The 19222-nt window shown below is 44.1% G+C and overlaps 2 protein-coding genes across 7 annotated transcripts in view; one reads left to right on the forward strand and one right to left on the reverse strand.

The window, feature by feature from the left end:
- Positions 1-14229, forward strand: part of LOC306824070 (atrial natriuretic peptide receptor 1-like) — a 69767-nt gene extending 55538 nt beyond the window's left edge. Inside the window, exons 6-22 of the mRNA XM_079344029.1 lie at positions 287-381; positions 1941-2076; positions 2181-2265; positions 3580-3697; positions 3845-3919; positions 4163-4240; positions 4544-4648; positions 5332-5403; positions 8482-8644; positions 9012-9167; positions 10819-10987; positions 12151-12297; positions 12388-12511; positions 12611-12679; positions 13145-13319; positions 13467-13565; positions 13760-14229. Coding sequence (XP_079200155.1) covers positions 287-381; positions 1941-2076; positions 2181-2265; positions 3580-3697; positions 3845-3919; positions 4163-4240; positions 4544-4648; positions 5332-5403; positions 8482-8644; positions 9012-9167; positions 10819-10987; positions 12151-12297; positions 12388-12511; positions 12611-12679; positions 13145-13319; positions 13467-13565; positions 13760-13905 — 2012 coding nt within the window. The 3' untranslated portion in view covers positions 13906-14229. The remainder of the gene's footprint in view (positions 1-286; positions 382-1940; positions 2077-2180; positions 2266-3579; positions 3698-3844; positions 3920-4162; positions 4241-4543; positions 4649-5331; positions 5404-8481; positions 8645-9011; positions 9168-10818; positions 10988-12150; positions 12298-12387; positions 12512-12610; positions 12680-13144; positions 13320-13466; positions 13566-13759) is intronic.
- A 2356-nt stretch (positions 14230-16585) lies between these two features.
- LOC306823717 (NLR family CARD domain-containing protein 3-like) overlaps positions 16586-19222 on the reverse strand; it is a 77108-nt gene continuing 74471 nt past the window's right edge. For all 6 annotated transcript variants that reach the window (XM_079343492.1, XM_079343488.1, XM_079343490.1 and 3 more), the window contains 5 exons: positions 18969-19142; positions 18630-18803; positions 18375-18548; positions 18243-18289; positions 16586-17900 (listed from right to left, as the gene is read on the reverse strand). In XM_079343492.1, coding sequence (XP_079199618.1) covers positions 17359-17900; positions 18243-18289; positions 18375-18548; positions 18630-18803; positions 18969-19142 — 1111 coding nt within the window. In that variant the 3' untranslated portion in view covers positions 16586-17358. The remainder of the gene's footprint in view (positions 17901-18242; positions 18290-18374; positions 18549-18629; positions 18804-18968; positions 19143-19222) is intronic.

Below are 19222 nucleotides of genomic sequence, written 5' to 3' on the forward strand. Positions count from 1 at the left end.
TGGATCACCTGGCGTCATGAACAACAACTTCTTTATGATATTCACAAAACAAATTCACAGCTTATAATAAATCTGTGGTCTCACAGCAAGACGGTACGGTTAGCTCGTGGCTAAACGCTAGCGCAAAAGCTAAAGGATAAATCCATCAATCCTCTGCTTGACAACTCTTCAAATGTTCTCATTCACTCTCTTTCCCTCAGTCGTCACAGTGATGTGTTCGCCTCTTGTTTACGTTGTTGACACGACTTGTTAAGGATGTTTGTTTTCATGTTGTGTGTCCCCTCAGGTGTGACGGGTCTGGTCCACCTGGACGAGAACGGAGACAGAGAGACCGACTTCGCTCTGTGGGACATGATCGACACCAACAGCAGCGCCTTCCAGGTGAATCCACACACGTCTACATGACACTCACAATAGACCCCCCCCCCCCCCCGATTTTTGGATTTGTATTTTGTGAAATACATTTCTAAATAAAAGCGACTTATACAGTAGTCTGTTAAATACGGTGATTGACTAAATTAAATCAATAGCAGATGAATTAATGTCTGACAACATGTGAAGGATGTTTTCATTAAGAGACTGTGACTAAGTTAGAACATGGTGTGAAGATTAACAGTGTATGCAGAGTCAATAATGTTATTTAGTTTTCACCTTCGAACAGCATGTCAGAGAATCACAAAGTGCTCTCCTTTCATCTCGTCTGATCGAGGTGTTAAAGGGTTAAAAACGACTTAATGGCCATGAAATGAAGAAACCAGGAAGTGGCATCCGGTTCACATGGAGAGGTGTGAGAGGTGGGATCATGGCAGACCCTCACCCACGTGTGTGTTTCAGCTGCTTTCACACTTAATCGGCCTCTCTCTTTTCATCAGCCTCCCTCACGTCCTGTAATAGTTCCTGTCACGAGTCTCAGCGTGGAGGTTAGATCATCTGTTAGAGACGTAATCCTCTGGGATCTCTGCGGAGAGATGAACGTGTGCTCGTGTAATAGAGGTTCAAGTCAGAACCATTAAATAGTCTTATCTCAGTCGACGTTAGAAGTCCCTTCTCCTCCTCGTCTGCTCGCTCCTCTCAGCGTCATCACAGGTCTTATCCCAGAATCGCTGTGACAACTCTGCCTGAGTGTGTAGAAATCTAATGTGTTCAGGAAGAGCGTGCTACTTTTTCATCCAGTAGATGAAAGTAGAAAGTAGAGTAGTAGTCACCAGTGGTTCTTCGCCGATTGTCCTTGGCTCGAGTTGTTCAGGAAATTATCGAGTGTGTATAAAGCTGGACGTCGCGTCTTGACCTCTGACCCCTGACACTGAGGTCACCAGGAGTTCTGAACTGTGAAGCTCTGCACATAGGTCAGGGTTGTTCAAGTGACAAACTTAGTTTGATTCTGAGTCATATTTATATAAAAAAGATAAAATAAGTATTTCAGGATCATTTTCCATCCATTTTCTTCCTCTTATCCAGAGTCGGCTCATGGTGGCAGTAAGCAAACCCGGACTTCCCCCTCAGGCTTCCTGCTCCTCCTGGGATTATAAATTAATCCCAGACCACACAGGGAGTCATCCTCCCTCCAGCCAGTTTCACTTTTTACAACATTAAAACGTGACCACACACACAGCATCATTCCCACACATCCTGGAAAACAGCACCGGGTTAGTGTTAGAGGGGAAAATACATCGATGCACGATGCCTTCCTGTCAAAACGGCTAAAATGTCACTGAAAATAAATACTGGAATAAGATCTCCAGAAAAGAGTGGTTACCTAGGTAACCATGCAGGGTTAAATATCAAAACATCCAACGACACAAAGTCAGGATGAGAGGAAACCTAAAGCGCAACGTTCATGATTATAAAGGAAAAGAAGAGTATCATCTGCATAAAGAGAAAGTATAAAAGATGCTTCTGCTTCTTGTTTCATATTGTTGTTGTTTGTTTTGTTCTTCCAGATCGTTCTGGTGTATAACAGCTCGGAGGAGCAGCTGACAGCCATCCCGGGAACGTCTCTGCACTGGCTCGGTGGAGTCCGTCCTCCTGACGTTCCCTTCTGCGGCTTCAAGAACGACAACCCCATCTGCCTCGCAAGTCAGTGTGCCAAACCAAGTTCACTCCAAACATGCACGCACTGTGTCAACGAGTATCCAGAGTAATCCTCACATCCAGCTGTTTGCTGTTTCTCTCTCCGACAGAGACGATCACCATCCATCAGATGGTCTCCATCATACTCGTCTTCATCCTCACGATGACACTCACCGTCACCATCTTCATCTACAGGTGAGCGCTGCGCCTGTCGGATTAATGTGAGATAACTATCAATCACCTGAATGTGACCTTTCTATGGTTCTGTCTCGGTTACACTTGGTAAGTCATGATGGGTTATGTAGAATAAATGACAGAGCGGCTCCAAGCGTAGCAGCTGCCTGTAGACTGAACGTGCTCGTGTGTTGTTCATGTGGAGATTTGCCTTTTTGACAGTGTTTTATATTGTAAATAGTGTTTTCCTTTTTGGCACTTTTGTATATATTAGATTAGATTACGTTTTTTAAACTAATTAACTCAGGGCTTTCTAATTAATTAATCAAAATTAATCGCATTTTAAGTGCATCATAATATTGGCCCTAAAAAGCAACACTTCTGATTCTAAATGGATTTTGGTGGATGAATGAATGTCACTTGTTTCTCAGTTTCATAAAGCTGTTGAAGCTTGTTTGAAATAGTTTTTCTGCACAGCAGCTGGAAAGTTGGATCACACGTTGCTATCTGTAATACATTTAACCCCTTATCTTCTACCACTAATCCAGAGCGATAGTCCAGAGCGATCAATTTAGCGAGTAAATTTGTACGTTTATCAGACGTTGAATTACTAATTTTGGTCCTGAAGACGGTCATTAGGTCGAGTTTAGGCTGCAAACGCTTCTTGTTTGTACATGTGGCGAAGCTAGCAAAAAGCTAGCGCAAAGCTAGCGATAAGCTAGCAATTACAAACTTGCGCACTGTTTACGAGGCAAACTGTGATTAAATGTGTTAAAAAAAATTAATGCATTCTTTTCACGTAATTAATTAGTCGTAATTAACGCATGAAAGTCCCACCCAAAATAAATATCTTTCACAGCATCTAAAAAATTAACATCTCTGCATTCTATCACTGCGCCCGTGTTTCTAAAGAGAACCCGTCACAGTGATCCGTCACCCTACACTGTCCTTTAAGACGCTTGTGTCCACCTGACCTGACCGGCTCCAAGCTGCTATTGTTTGAGGATTGATGTTGTGAACAGGGCAAGATTGAGGGCGGGGCTTATACCTGTTACACTTAAGTGGCTACAGGTCGGTCATGTTTAAAAGGGAGGTGTTGATGTCCAAATTAGAACCCCTATTTATGTCACACTTTTATCTATTTACAGACACACATACTCGCTTTGTTAGCACTAGCTAATGTTTGCTAATCTGCTGCTTCACCTTCTATCCATGCACTGTCACTTCTGGCTCCAAAAACAGAAGATAATGACAGCTGCATTTTATTCAGCCATAGAAGAAGAAGCAAACTGCTCATAAACTCCGATCCTACATCCCCCCCCCCCCCCCCTGCAGGAGGATGAAACTAGAGAAGGAGCTGGTGGCTCAGCTGTGGAGGATTTCCTGGGACGACATCCAGATGAGCAACATTGACAAAGTACTGAGGAGCGGCAGCCGGATCACACTGTCACTGGTCAGCGCGCGCGCACACACACACACACACACACACACACACACACACACACACCTTTATTATCCTCTGAAGCTGTGCCTTTCGTTCTGTGTATAAACTGAAGCACTACTTGATAAACACTCGTATGCATCGTGTCTCTGTCTCCAGAGAGGCTCCAACTACGGCTCCCTGATGACCGGAGACGGGAACCTGCAGGTTTTTGCAAAGACAGGATACTATAAGGTCAGTGTGTGATAAGACGTCAGGCAGTGTGTCACCCTATGTACTGTCTCTTCTCTGCTCCCTGTGTGATCGTGATTTTTCAAGCAGATTGTAAACTTACAGTTTGATTGCGTTCATGATTTTTAGCGAGGAGTGACAGGTCGCTCCAGCTCTCAGGATCTGGGTGGTTTTTATTTTCGGATTAGGGTCATGATCGTTTGAACAGTTGGAAAAGAGACGAGGTCACTCTTTGTTTTCTTCCAGGGAAACATCGCAGCCATTAAATACACCAACAAGAAACGCATCGAGCTGAACAGGAAGGTCCTGTTCGAACTCAAACATGTGAGTGAGCCATCGTTCACCCGTCTCTCACACTGACACACACACACACACACACACACACACACACACACACACACACACACACACACACACACACACACTCAGGCGTCTTCCTGTAATATCTACAGTCTATGTGATGAACCCAAAAAGCCGCTCTCTGCACGCCAACATTCAACATTAAACGGTCAATGCGAAGCACCACACACGTGAAAATGCAGGAAACTTATTAACAGGAAGTTTGTTTTTATAGATCACAAACTCCCCTCTCTGTAAACACTTCCATTTTTTTTTACATTTGTGAAGATGAGAGACGTTCAGAACGAACACCTGACCAGGTTCATCGGAGCGTGCATCGACCCTCCTAACACCTGCATCATCACAGAGTACTGCCCCAGAGGAAGCCTGCAGGTACCCCCGTTTACCTGTCTGTCTGTTTACCTGTCTGTCTGTTTACCTGTCTGTTTACCTGTCTGTCTGTTTACCTGTCTGTTTACCTGTCTGTCTGTTTACCTGTCTGTCTGTTTACCTGTCTCTATGTTTACCTGTCTCTGTGTTTAGCTGTCTCTATGTTTACCTGTCTCTATGTTTACCTGTCTCTGTGTTTACCTGTCTCTATGTTTACCTGTCTCTATGTTTACCTGTCTATGTGTTTACCTGTCTCTATGTTTACCTGTCTATGTGTTTACCTGTCTGTGTTTACCTGTCTCTATGTTTACCTGTCTGTCTGTTTACCTGTCTCTATGTTTACCTGTCTCTGTGTTTACCTGTCTCTGTGTTTACCTGTCTGTGTTTACCTGTCTCTATGTTTACCTGTCTCTATGTTTACCTGTCTCTGTGTTTACCTGTCTGTGTTTACCTGTCTCTATGTTTACCTGTCTCTGTGTTTACCTGTCTGTGTTTACCTGTCTCAATGTTTACCTGTCTCTGTGTTTACCTGTCTGTGTTTACCTGTCTCTGTGTTTACCTGTCTCTGTGTTTACCTGTCTGTCTGTTTACCTGTCTTTTTACCTGTCTCTGTGTTTACCTGTCTCTGTGTTTACCTGTCTGCCAGGTGTGTGTTGTTTCTAACGGTCTTTCTTGTTAATCTGCAGGACATCTTGGAGAACGACAGCATCACTCTGGACTGGATGTTCAAATATTCTCTTATAAACGACATCGTTAAGGTGTGTTCTCTTATTAATGACATGGTTAAGGTGTGTTCTCTTATCAACGACATTGTTAAGGTGTGTTCTCTTATTAACAACATCGTTAAGGTGTGTTCTCTTATCAACGACATTGTTAAGGTGTGTTCTCTTATTAATGACATCGTTAAGGTGTGTTCTCTTATTAATGACATCGTTAAGGTGTGTTCTCTTATTAATGACATCGTTAAGGTGTGTTCTCTTATTAATGACATCGTTAAGGTGTGTTCTCTTATTAACGACATCGTTAAGGTGTGTTCTCTTATAAACGACATCGTTAAGGTGGGTTCTCTTATTAACGACATCGTTAAGGTGTGTTCTCTTATAAACGACATCGTTAAGGTGTGTTCTCTTATTAACTACATCGTTACGGTGTGTTCTCTTATTAACTACATCGTTAAGGTGTGTTCTCTTATTAATGACATCGTTAAGGTGTGTTCTCTTATTAACGACATCGTTAAGGTGTGTTCTCTTATTAATGACATCGTTAAGGTGTGTTCTCTTATTAACAACATCGTTAAGGTGTGTTCTCTTATTAACGACATCGTTAAGGTGGGTTCTCTTATTAATGACATCGTTAAGGTGTGTTCTCTTATTAACGACATCGTTAAGGTGTGTTCTCTTATAAACGACATCGTTAAGGTGTGTTCTCTTATTAATGACATCGTTAAGGTGTGTTCTCTTATTAACGACATGGTTAAGGTGTGTTCTCTTATTAACGACATGGTTAAGGTGTGTTCTCTTATTAATGACATCGTTAAGGTGTGTTCTCTTATTAATGACATCGTTAAGGTGTGTTCTCTTATTAACGACATCGTTAAGGTGTGTTCTCTTATAAACGACATCGTTAAGGTGTGTTCTCTTATTAATGACATCGTTAAGGTGTGTTCTCTTATTAACGACATGGTTAAGGTGTGTTCTCTTATTAACGACATCGTTAAGGTGTGTTCTCTTATTAACGACATCGTTAAGGTGTGTTCTCTTATTAACGACATCGTTAAGGTGTGGTTAAGGTGTGTTCTCTTATTAACGACATCGTTAAGGTGTGTTCTCTTATTAATGACATCGTTAAGGTGTGTTCTCTTATTAACAACATCGTTAAGGTGTGTTCTCTTATTAACGACATCGTTAAGGTGGGTTCTCTTATTAATGACATCGTTAAGGTGTGTTCTCTTATTAACGACATCGTTAAGGTGGGTTCTCTTATAAACGACATCGTTAAGGTGTGTTCTCTTATTAATGACATCGTTAAGGTGTGTTCTCTTATTAACGACATCGTTAAGGTGTGTTCTCTTATAAACGACATCGTTAAGGTGTGTTCTCTTATTAACGACATCGTTAAGGTGGGTTCTCTTATAAACGACATCGTTAAGGTGTGTTCTCTTATAAACAACATCGTTAAGGTGTGTTCTCTTATTAACGACATCGTTAAGGTGTGTTCTCTTATTAACGACATCGTTAAGGTGTGTTCTCTTATTAACAACATCGTTAAGGTGTGTTCTCTTATTAACGACATCGTTAAGGTGTGTTCTCTTATAAACAACATCGTTAAGGTGTGTTCTCTTATAAACAACATCGTTAAGGTGTGTTCTCTTATTAACGACATCGTTAAGGTGTGTTCTCTTATTAACAACATCGTTAAGGTGTGTTCTCTTATTAACGACATCGTTAAGGTGTGTTCTCTTATTAATGACATGGTTAAGGTGTGTTCTCTTATTAATGACATTGTTAAGGTGTGTTCTCTTATAAACGACATCGTTAAGGTGTGTTCTCTTATTAACGAACGACATCGTTAAGGTGTGTTCTCTTATCAACGACATCGTTAAGGTGTGTTCTCTTATCAACGAAATCGTTAAGGTGTGTTCTCTTATTAATGACATCGTTAAGGTGTGTTCTCTTATTAATGACATCGTTAAGGTGTGTTCTCTTATTAATGACATCGTTAAGGTGTGTTCTCTTATTAACGACATCGTTAAGGTGTGTTCTCTTATTAACGACATCGTTAAGGTGGGTTCTCTTATAAACGAAATCGTTAAGGTGTGTTCTCTTATAAACAAAATCGTTAAGGTGTGTTCTCTTATTAACGACATCGTTAAGGTGTGTTCTCTTATTAATGACATCGTTAAGGTGTGTTCTCTTATAAACGACATCGTTAAGGTGTGTTCTCTTATTAATGACATGGTTAAGGTGTGTTCTCTTATTAATGACATGGTTAAGGTGTGTTCTCTTATTAATGACATCGTTAAGGTGTGTTCTCTTATTAATGACATCGTTAAGGTGTGTTCTCTTATTAACGACATCGTTAAGGTGTGTTCTCTTATTAACGACATCGTTAAGGTGGGTTCTCTTATTAACAACATCGTTAAGGTGTGTTCTCTTATTAACGACATCGTTAAGGTGTGTTCTCTTATTAACGACATCGTTAAGGTGGGTTCTCTTATTAACAACATCGTTAAGGTGTGTTCTCTTATTAACGACATTGTTAAGGTGTGTTCTCTTATTAATGACATGGTTAAGGTGTGTTCTCTTATTAACGACATCGTTAAGGTGTGTTCTCTTATTAACAACATCGTTAAGGTGTGTTCTCTTATCAACGACATCGTTAAGGTGTGTTCTCTTATTAACGACATTGTTAAGGTGTGTTCTCTTATTAATGACATGGTTAAGGTGTGTTCTCTTATTAACGACATTGTTAAGGTGTGTTCTCTTATTAATGACATCGTTAAGGTGTGTTCTCTTATAAACGACATCGTTAAGGTGTGTTCTCTTATTAAGGACATGGTTAAGGTGTGTTCTCTTATTAACGACATCGTTAAGGTGTGTTCTCTTATAAACGACATCGTTAAGGTTTGTTCTCTTATTAATGACATCGTTAAGGTGTGTTCTCTTATAAACGACATCGTTAAGGTGTGTTCTCTTATAAACGACATCGTTAAGGTGTGTTCTCTTATTAATGACATGGTTAAGGTGTGTTCTCTTATTAATGACATCGTTAAGGTGTGTTCTCTTGATTGATGTCACTGACACGACGTCTGTCTTCTCCCGTCCATGAACATGCAGGGCATGGTGTTCCTGCACAACAGCGTCATCGTCTCCCACGGGAAACTGAAGTCGTCCAACTGTGTCGTTGATAACCGCTTCGTCCTGAAGATCACGGACTACGGCTTGTCCAGCTTCAGGTTGAACAGCGACTCGGGAAAAGACGCTCATGCATACTACGCACGTGAGTGTTACTTTTTACTGCAGCCTCTTTACTTGTGATTGACACACCCAGTCATCAGGCGGGGCGCTGAGGAAACTCTATGATATCGATCCAGTGAAAGACCAGAGCACCTAATATTTGATCATTTCATTGATTCTATTTCCTTTAACTGCTGGAAACCTTCGGCAAATCCATCTCTGCTTAAAGGAATCACAAAAATCCAGCAGATTAAATTCTCCTTAAAAATGTAAAAGTATTCGGCATCCATCAGCCCCCTCAGGTGTGGACTCTGCACAGGTGGATGGTGTCATGCTGTCCTGCGTTGACCTGGGGGAGCGTCATTCATTACTTACCTGTCTCACCCGTTGTTTGTGCGCTCACCCTGCAGAGAGGCTGTGGATGGCTCCGGAGCTGCTCCGGATGGATGCTCCTCCTCCTCAGGGAACTCAGAAAGGAGACGTGTACAGCTTAGGCATCATCCTCCAGGAGGTGGCGCTGCGCAGAGGAGCCTTCTACCTGGAGGGAGAACCGCTCAGCCCTAAAGGTGGGACACAGCAGGTGGAGGGCTGTGGGAGGAGTCATGTTGTTTTGAAGGTTATGAGTGTATGAGAGAGACAGAGCAGTGGATAGAGTCAGACCTCAGGCGGAAGAGGAGCCACAGGTTGGATTCAAACCCGGGCAGCCCGCTCTGAGGACTTCCTCTTTGTCAGTGCATCGTTCACTGGTTTGTATCCTCACTTAATACGAGTCAGAACATTTCGAGCGGGCTTTTCCAACCTTTGAGTCCCAAACCCCTCATGAGGAGGTGTGGAATTTAAACATGCAATATGCAGTTAAATGTCTGTTTTTTGTTGAGTTCTAACATGACCTTGAGAAGTCCTTCATGTAGAGCCGTATTGAGACGCGTCTTCACCATGTGATGTTTATCGTTGCCGTTCTGTTGCTGAGTTTCGTTTTCAGTGACGTTGGGCGGCGAGTTGCCTGATTCCCCGCCAGCCTCATCGTCATCTTCTGTTGACTTACTGTGCCTTTAAATGAGGTCACCGATCAATAACAGATATGTATCGTAGCATTCTTAATAAAGCTTGTTTCGCACGGGCTCGATGGCCCGAGGTCCAGGCGTCTGTGGGTCGTCACAGCGCTCAGCCTCTGTCCACAATAACATGCGACATGTGGCCTCAAATCAACGTTTATTTTCAGCACAGCGTAAAAAAAACAAAACAGATGTTGATCACAAAAATGTCAGGAATCCAACGAGTTCTGGGCGTCATGAAGTGCTGGACTCAGGATGATCACAATATGAGACATAAACTGATCTGATCTGAGGGTGGAGACGAGACGTGGAACAAAGCAGGAGGAGTAAGAGTCATGACGGAGGGTGAGGAAGGAGACTCAGAGACGCAGCAGCGATTGAACCCTGACAGACGAGCAGAGTCGGAGGAGAGAGAGAGGTGACCATCCAGCTGGACTTTAATCAGTGAACAATTAAAGCTTCTGCTTCCAAACCTCAAAGAGAACAACAGAGTTACAGACAGAGAGAGAGAGAGAGAGAGAGAGAGAGAGAGAGGCAGCCTGTAAATACACAAACCACAGGACGAGACGTCGGAGAAACCTGGAGACCGCACGCCTGCAGTCACTTCTCACGGACGCGTCGCGTTCACTTTGAAGCAACAAAAACAAAACAAAACAAGGAGGAAGAGGAAGACAGCTCCTGACTCAGGTGTGATTAAACTCGCTGTCATGTTTGTGAGCTCTGGTGACGCAGACCGCTCGCTCTCATTGGTTGATTAGCTCGTGCTGAAAGTTTTACTTTGAATGCATGAAAGAAAAAAGGTGTCTGACCTTCTGTTGACACTTTGTTGTTGGAGACGTGTTTGTGCTGATTTTGAGTTTCTTGTGTTTTATTGTCTTGATGTGATGAGTCAGACTGAAGGAGCAGCACTCTACCTGCTGAGGCCTTGAGCTGTGAAGAGTGTGTGAACAAACTGTGGAGCTTTTGTTTCTGTGCTGATCAAACACCAGGAGATAATCCGGATTATTAAAGACTGGACCATCATTCAGACCTGCTTCTTTCCCCTCGGTCCAGTTTGAATTTTCACCCAGCAGTTTGATCTGTTTGTTTCTGTTTGCTGAAGACAGCAGGGACTCGTGAGAGTCAGTCAAACTGAAACAAAGCCTGTCCGGTTCCTCCGCAGAGATCGTGGACCGGGTGATTCTGGGCGAGTGGCCCTGCCTCAGGCCGACCCTGGACACCCAGAGTCACAGCCCGGAGCTCGGCCAGCTCATGCAGCGCTGCTGGGCCGAGGAGCCGACCGAGAGGCCCGAGTTCAACCACATCCGAGTGCTGCTGCGCAAACAGAACAAGTGAGTGGGGTCGTCATGGTAACAGACTTTAAAAAAAACTTTAATACACATCATTCAGTAGTATTAAATATTAGACAAAGACAAAAGGAAGCAAGCAGGAAGCCGTCTGAACGAGGGAGGACACAGGTCACCTGACAGGTCACCTGACGGGTCACATGATGTCAGGTGAACATACATGGTAAAGAGTTCTCAACATGTGGGATGAACACAAAAGTTGGTCACAAGTTTCTTCTCCAAGTTTCTTTGTTCTCTCCGAGGTCTAAACTGCTCCCGTTTTCTTTAAAGGAGACACATGATGAAAGATCCACTCTTACAGTGTTTTTAAAAAGCGTGTGTGAGAGTCTTCAGACCCTCAACATGTGACATCAATCCTTTCAGTCCTTTGTTTGTGCTCTGCAGAAGTCTGACAGCACCAGCTCTTCTCTTTGTGAGGAAGGCAGTCTGTCTCTGTCCTCTCCTGAGCAGCTGAAGAAAGACTCTTTAAAGCTTTTGTGTTTTTGAATCCGTTCGATCATCGAGAGTCAAAAGGAGGAGAGGAGATCTAGAACATCTGGCTCTTTAGTGGCATCTAGTGGCAGTTTGAGGGAACTACAACACACAGAATCTCTTAGTGTTGACACATTTAGCTTTAGCGTACTGAGCGATGACCTTGAGTTGTTTTTGGTTCCTGGCGTGCGGACAGGTCGTACGCTGAAATAAGAAGAGTTTGGAAACATCATGACATCACATTTACTGAGCTGTGTGTGTGGTGATGTTATTTATTCATTCTTTTATTAACCTTTTATTTCAGCAGGAATATTCCCAATGAGATTAACAAAAGAAAACCTTCTTTCCAAGGGAGAAGGCAGCAACATTTCACATTTCAAATAAAATACGATAAAACAAATCAAGTCAGCAAGTCAGTTCTTAGACTTAAACTGAGTCTTCATTCTCGTTCAGGTTTAAACTTTACTGTGCAGATAAGAACGACGTGTCGTTGCATCACAGCGTGAACAGACACGGTGCACACGGGGGTCAGATCCTTCGTCCTTCCTTTGGACGTGTTCCTGCAGCTTCCAGCAGGATGAGGGTGCAACAGATTCAGCAAACGTGAATGGCGAACATGATGGCGTGTGTGTGTGTGAGGGCGGATATTTCTAACGGTGAAACTCTGCGTTGTCCAGGGAGTCGAGGACGAACATCCTGGACAACCTGCTGTCTCGGATGGAGCAGTACGCCAACAACCTGGAGGAGCTGGTGGAGGAGCGGACCCAGGCGTACCACGAGGAGAAACGCAAGGCGGAGGCTTTGCTCTACCAGATCCTCCCTCAGTGAGTGCTGCCGTCACACCGCCGAGCCGCTCCCTGCTGCTCACACTCTCAACCTCTCTCTCTCTCTCTCTCTGTCTCGCTCGCCCTCAGCTCGGTCGCCGAGCAGCTGAAGCGCGGAGAGACGGTGCAGGCCGAGGCCTTCGACTCCGTCACCATCTACTTCAGTGACATCGTAGGTTTCACCGCCATCTCTGCAGAGAGCACGCCGATGGAGGTGAGTGAAGCCCGTCTGTGAGCGTCGGCTCTCGCTGCAGGTTCTGAGCTGACCCCCCCTCCGTCCTCCCCCCCCGTCCTCCGTCCTCCGTCTCTGCAGGTGGTGACTCTGCTCAATGACCTCTACACCTGCTTCGACGCCATCATCGACAACTTTGACGTCTACAAGGTGACGAACACCCCGACACAGTTTACCTCCGACACGCCGCTGTCTCATAAATCTGAGCAGTAAACCTTCTCTGACGTCAGCTGATTCATTTTTTTCCACGTTTCTAAAATCCGACCCCGAAGATGTTAAACTGTGTTTCTAGTAGCTGTGTGTGTTGTTTGTCTTCGTGGTGTTGCCGTAGCTGTCGTCATGGTTGACGGTGGAGCAAACTTCAGAAACGCTGCAAATACGACGACTGAAACTCGCCGCATAAAGCCGGAACATTCAGCGACCTGAATTTATAAAATAGAAATAATAAAATAAATCAACAGGCTGCAAACACAGAAACCAAACCAGTCAAAAACACACACATGCAAACAGAGACCACGGAGAAGCAGCAGCTGACATTTAAAAAAAGAAAAGAGACGGTTGCCATGACAACTGTGAGACTCTAACATGTTGTTGACGGTCCTTTGGCGCCCCCAGGTGGAGACCATCGGTGACGCCTACATGGTGGTGTCCGGGCTGCCTGTGAGGAACGGCAACCTTCACGGCAGAGAGATCGCCCGCATGGCGCTCGCCCTGCTGGACGCCGTGCGAACCTTCAGGATCCGCCACAGAGCGGAGGAGCAGCTGAAGCTGAGGATCGGAATACACAGCGGTGAGACAGCTGCTCGTGTGTGCAGGGGGGCGTGTCCAAACCACCGGGAAGGTCGTAGCCAGTGAGGCGAGTACTTCAACACTAATGTGTGTGTGTGTGTGTGTGTGTGTGTGTGTGTGTGTGTGTATGTGTGTGTGTGCGTTGTAGGTCCGGTGTGTGCAGGTGTGGTGGGTCTGAAGATGCCACGTTACTGTCTGTTCGGTGACACGGTCAACACGTCGTCTCGAATGGAATCCACAGGAGAAGGTCAGAAACACACACACACACACACACACACACACACACACACACACACACTTCTCTAATCAGCACAGACTTTGAAACACCAACATAGATTCATCACCACACACACACACATTCACTCAGGTAGGATCATCGAGCCTCAACTATCACAGTAATGATGTGTGTGTGTGTGTGTGTGTGTGTGTGTGTGTTTGCAGCGCTGAAGATCCACGTGTCGGCGGCGACTCGCGACGTCCTGATGGAGTTTAACTGTTTCCAGTTGGAGCGGAGAGGAGAGATGGACATCAAGGGCAAAGGGAAGATGACCACCTATTGGCTACTGGGGGAGAGTGACAGCCAATGATGTCATAGCGGTCAGGAGGACGATCAGGAAGAGAGGGAGAGAGGAGGAGGAAGGACAGAGAGACACTCAGGTGCAACAGGAAGTAGAGAGCTCAGGTCCTCGTCGTCCTGCAGCCGACCTATCAGACGACTCGTCGCCTCCTGGATGTTTTTTTAAGAAAATAAAGAGAGGAAAATAAAGATTCACCGCTAATATGAAGGAATAAACTGAAAAAGACTAAAGGAAGGAAAAGACGAGAGGTCAAGCTAAGCCGACACGGGCGTTTTGTCCGATTGATGTTCAGAAACCAGCAGCAGCGGGAAACAGACGGCGCTCACACAGACGGGCTGAACGTCGAGGAAAAGATTCCCCCGCTCGAAGCTCGTGAGGAGGACGCTACAGTGATGTGTCTGCTTATGAAAGCTGCGGGACACTTTTGCCAGACGGATTGATTTGATTGGCTGGGAGGATAATTATCAACGTGACGCTTTTAAAGGGGCAGTAACTTTGTCACATCTATAAATCGTGTTTCATCAGCTGTTAGAAAGAGAACGGTTAACTGAGACGTTCACTGTCTGTCTGTTTTGCCTGTGTAACTTTTTAGTGTTTTGACGAACGCGGGTGCGGTTGTCCGTGAAAAGCCGCAGGAAGTGACGTTGTGTGCGCCAGCGAGAGCGAGCGAGCAACAGGCTGCTGGTGCAGCAAGACGAGCGGCCTGCGATGTCACGCTGTATTTTTGAAAGCTACGTATAAATATTTTTAGTGCTGCTTTTTTTCCCAACTGTTCTCCACAACAAGCCAACGGGTTCACGACCTCGCCGTGCCGTTACTTGGTCGTCATCCGTTGGAAGAGGAAAACTACTATAGTGAAAGTGATACTACCAATGGCCACAGGAGGCAACAGTGAGCCCATATAGTGAGGGCTCTTTAAACCCCCTCCCTCCACGCTCACGCCCTGTTTCCACAACAACAGTATCACCTTAAAAAAAGTTGTAACCACGACAACAATGTTCAATGTGTCCGTTGGGTTCCAGTAAATAGCCACGCACGAGTGAGTGAACGACAACTACAATGGCCGACTCATGAGTTGAAATATTAACAGAAAGGCATCCCAGTCGACATTCACTAGCAGGAAGGCTCAAAACCTCGAGTCCAATGTTCAGAAACATGACTCAGCAGGTGAGCTCTGCATGTGGTCAGGTTAGGAAGTGAAGCAGTTTAAGAATCTTAAAACACGTGAGAGACGTGTTTTCTGCACGTCACTCTGCCTCCACACCGTCCTGATTTTTTCCAGGTGGACTGAAACGACGTGAGCAGCAGAAGAAGAAGAAGGGATGAGAAGCCTCAAACTGTGAATGTGTCTAAATGTGTGAAGAGCTTCTGATATTTTATACCATTTTTTTTTTTAAGTGACGAGTATTACATATGGAGAATTTCATTTCACCGCCACAGATCAACTCAGGGTCGGATCCGAGAAAACTAGACCCCAAAGTCCGCTTCATTTGAGTCTCAGAAATGACAAAAGCATCCACAGTTAGCATGATGGACTCAGCCCGTGAGTGGTTGCCATGGTTGCTTCTTCTGCTTTTTGGGGAATTTTCAAACCAAGTGTGTGCATACTGCCCCCTGCTGTATCACACTGTGTACATACAGAAGTGTACTCGGGTACAGAACGATGAGAGCGGAGCAATCGTGCTGAATGTGTAAACGCCCTCAGTCCATCCATCATAAGCGTGCAGTGTTTAAGACCATGTGGTGCCGTCAGACATTTTGTAAAATCACTTTAAACATTCTTCTTTGTTCTTTTAACTCGTGTTGCACTTCCCCTCTGGTGTCCTTTTGCATCCCTGCTCTAGCTGAATTTTATCTAAACGTTAGCTGAACGTTAGCTAAACATGAGCTGAATTTTAGCTAAACGTTAGCTGAATGTTAGCTGAACATTAGCTAAACGTTAGCTAAATGTTAGCTGAACGTTAGCTAAACGTTAGCTGCAGTTCTGAGAGGGATTCAAAAAATGAAAATGTGTTTTCACCGGGGATCAAACCAGCAGTGTTTGTCTGTTTGTACTGACCTGTAGTGGCCTGAATAAAAGTTATGTGCAGAGCTGTGTGTCTGTTTTCTGATATGACTGATATGAAAAGATCAGATGTTTTTGTTACTTTTCAGAGAGGCAGAAAATATTTACCTGGCTAACACAGTGAACTGTTCGCTCTGAGAGGAGCTAAAAAAAAAGTTTGAAAGCCAAACTGCTTTGAAAAGGTTTCAAAAGTACACTTTTCATGGTGTTTTGAATCCAGAAAAAGGGACAGTCTTTTCACAAGTTTTTTAAATTCTAAATCAAACTGAATAAAACTGTAGACTGAATACATAATCTGAATACATTTAAAGGACCAATCAGAGAGCTGCTCTCTTCCTGTGTGATCATGAAGGAAACCTGCTGTGTTGAAGCTTCTCTGACAACAATGCAGCAGCCAGTATGTCCTCCTTCTAACTTTAGATTCTGCTCCTGAATGCTCTGGATTTGATTGGACCAGAGAAGGTAGGCGGGGCTATGAAGGTCGTTTTGGACGCTCCTGGGTTTGCCAGATATGAGAGCAGTTATCAGGTCAAAGCAACAGGTGTTGCAGTGATAGCAGTAATAACTTCTTGATGGAAACAGTCTACTTAATGAAAATGTTTGAACCATAGACTAACACAAGAGTCAGATTATAAAACATTATCAGCCATTTAATGTTGATGTTATTCAGATAAGTGAAATTACACGTGAAATGACTTTGGTTAGACTGTACAGTTCATGGATCTGCCTAGGGAGTGCAGACTTCTAACCTCATTAATGATTCTAAAACAACCTCAAGAAACCGCCCTGAACACCACATGATCCATCATCCACATTCACGCTTTCATACTAACAATGTTCTCGTACTTACAATAACAGACATTTAATCTGGAAAGAAAAGTTATTCAACTACAAAATTGCACAGAGCAACAGGCTAAATAGATGTGTGGTATGTTAATGTGACACATTAACAGTTATTCAGCTTCACAATAGCATAACCAACAACAGGCTAAAAAAAGCATAACACGCCCGCCAGTCCACCAAGCTCTGGCTCTCATTTTACATCACTGTAACCATTCAAGTCTCCATCTTCGCTGTCGCTTCTAAACAACTCTAGAGAAAGATGAAGCGCCATCTCGTCTTCTTTGGTGCATTATATAGTTGCCACATCGGACTGTGCTGTGTCAACAACCACCACCGACCTCATTCATAAAAGTCAGGTAATCTAAAAGCTACATTTCCTGTTTCCTCTTCTTGACAAAGCATGTCTCTATAACATAATTAAACATCATTGATGAGTCAATGTTTCAGAAGAAAATAAGTGATACATAAACAGAGACTAGAGACAAAACTTAACGTCTTATAATGTACAAAAAGCTGGACTTTCTTGTTCCACAATCAGTCTTTCCCGTGGTCGGTTATTTCACCTGGCACAGCCTCACAGAGGAGTCCTTTCCCCACACTCTAAAGATTGGGTAGAGAGGCTTGGTGAATTTGGTGGAGAAGGTGTGCAGGTGTGTCAGCGACCTCTCAGAAGAAACTCTGTAGAAGGACAGCGTGCCAGCCTTCCAATCCAGATAAACAGCCAGTCCACGACAGTCGGCAAAAGGGACTCCAATGACGATGCTCTCGAAGTTATGCAAAGCGCGGTAGCCTTTACTCGAGCAGTGCAGACTCCAGGACTTTTTGTTGTACCCCATCAGACAGTCGTTGTCCTGCCCTTTGCGTTCCATGTCCTTGTAGGCCACTCCAATGCCAGCCCATTTTCCTTCCCACTCCACCTCCCAGTAACAGCGGCTCTTAAGGCCCTCCTTGCATAGGACTTGGGGCCAGTAGTCAAACCGGTCAGTGTGATCCGGATACGGCTGCTCCTTTATGGCTTGGCTAACTTTACGGTCTTCTTCAGAGATGACGAGACGTTTGTGAGCAGTATCAAGATCGATGTTGAGCTCACATGCATCTGGTAACAAGAAGAAATAAAGGAGTAAGAAATGTTTAAAGGCAACAAACACCACAGGGTACACTAGCTTCTGATTAATGGTAGGTGCATCAGGAAACCCCAAAATAAGATCAGTTAAGCCATAAGATTAACTTTTAAACGTCTTTAAGGTGAATGTGACCAGAGATACATACTGACAATGCCATGCTAACGAATGTTGAGCCTCGACAAATCCCCCAGAGTCAACACTATTGGTGTCTGTGCTGGCCATGACTAAGAATGTAAACTTTTTAGTTTGGCATAGATCCACACAAAGGTCTGTTGTGAATATTCACTGACTTTCGCCCAAAAAACACAACTTACATTTTTTCAGTCCTGGTTTGAACCAGTGTTCTGCTCGGTGATCCACTCTGTGGAGAACAAAAGCATGTTGTAAGCCTGGGTTGTGTTACAGTCACAGCAAACCATGTTAAAAATATTGGGATTATCCTTCACCTGAGTTTTGTTAATTCACATCGTCCCTCCTCAAGAGCGTCCTGAATGTGCCTCACTCCTGATTCTCCGAGGTGATTATAGCTCAGGTCCAGCTCGCTCAAGTGGGATGGGTTGGACTTTACTGCTGAGGCCAAGAAACTGCATCCTTTCTCAGTGATGTTACAGAATGACAACCTGTGACACAACAACATAACTCACTGGAACCCTTCAGAACTATTACAAACATGCTTTCATTGTTTTTCTTTGAGGATGTACCTGAGGGTTTCCAGTTTACAGCCAACATTTCCCAGTCCTGCAGACAGCAGCTCTACTCCCGAGTCTTCAATGTTGTTGTCACTGAGGTCTAGCTCTCTCAGATGAGAAGTGGGACAGCTCAGGACCAAAGCCAGCTCCTGGCAGCATGACTTTGTCAGATCACATCGATTTAGCCTAAAGAGACAAAGAAAGGAAGAATAAAGAGCATTTTGATTTGAATCAGTCCACACCTTCCATAGGCCCTATTGTCATCAAACAAAATGATTTAGAGATTGCTTAAAGGCTAAAACAAACAGCTCAAGGATGTAAAAAATTGTCAACATGTCAGCAGTGACTCACCTCAGTGTCTTCAGTCTGCAGTGAGGGCTCTGGAGTCCTGTGCAGAGAAGCTTCATCCCTGAGTCTTGTAATCTGTTGTCACTTAAATTCAAATAATTTAGTTCATTTGAGCTTGAGCTGAGAGTGGAGGAGAGTTCCTGGCAGCAGGCCGCAGTGAGATTACAGTCATTCAACCTACCAAACGAAAAGACAAAGATCTATGATACACTGGCTCAACATTTCTGGTAATTGCAAATGAATTAGAAAGAAAACAT

The sequence above is a fragment of the Symphodus melops genome (genome assembly GCF_947650265.1).
Source record: "Symphodus melops genome assembly, chromosome: 5".
NCBI classification, from domain to species: domain Eukaryota; kingdom Metazoa; phylum Chordata; class Actinopteri; order Labriformes; family Labridae; genus Symphodus; species Symphodus melops.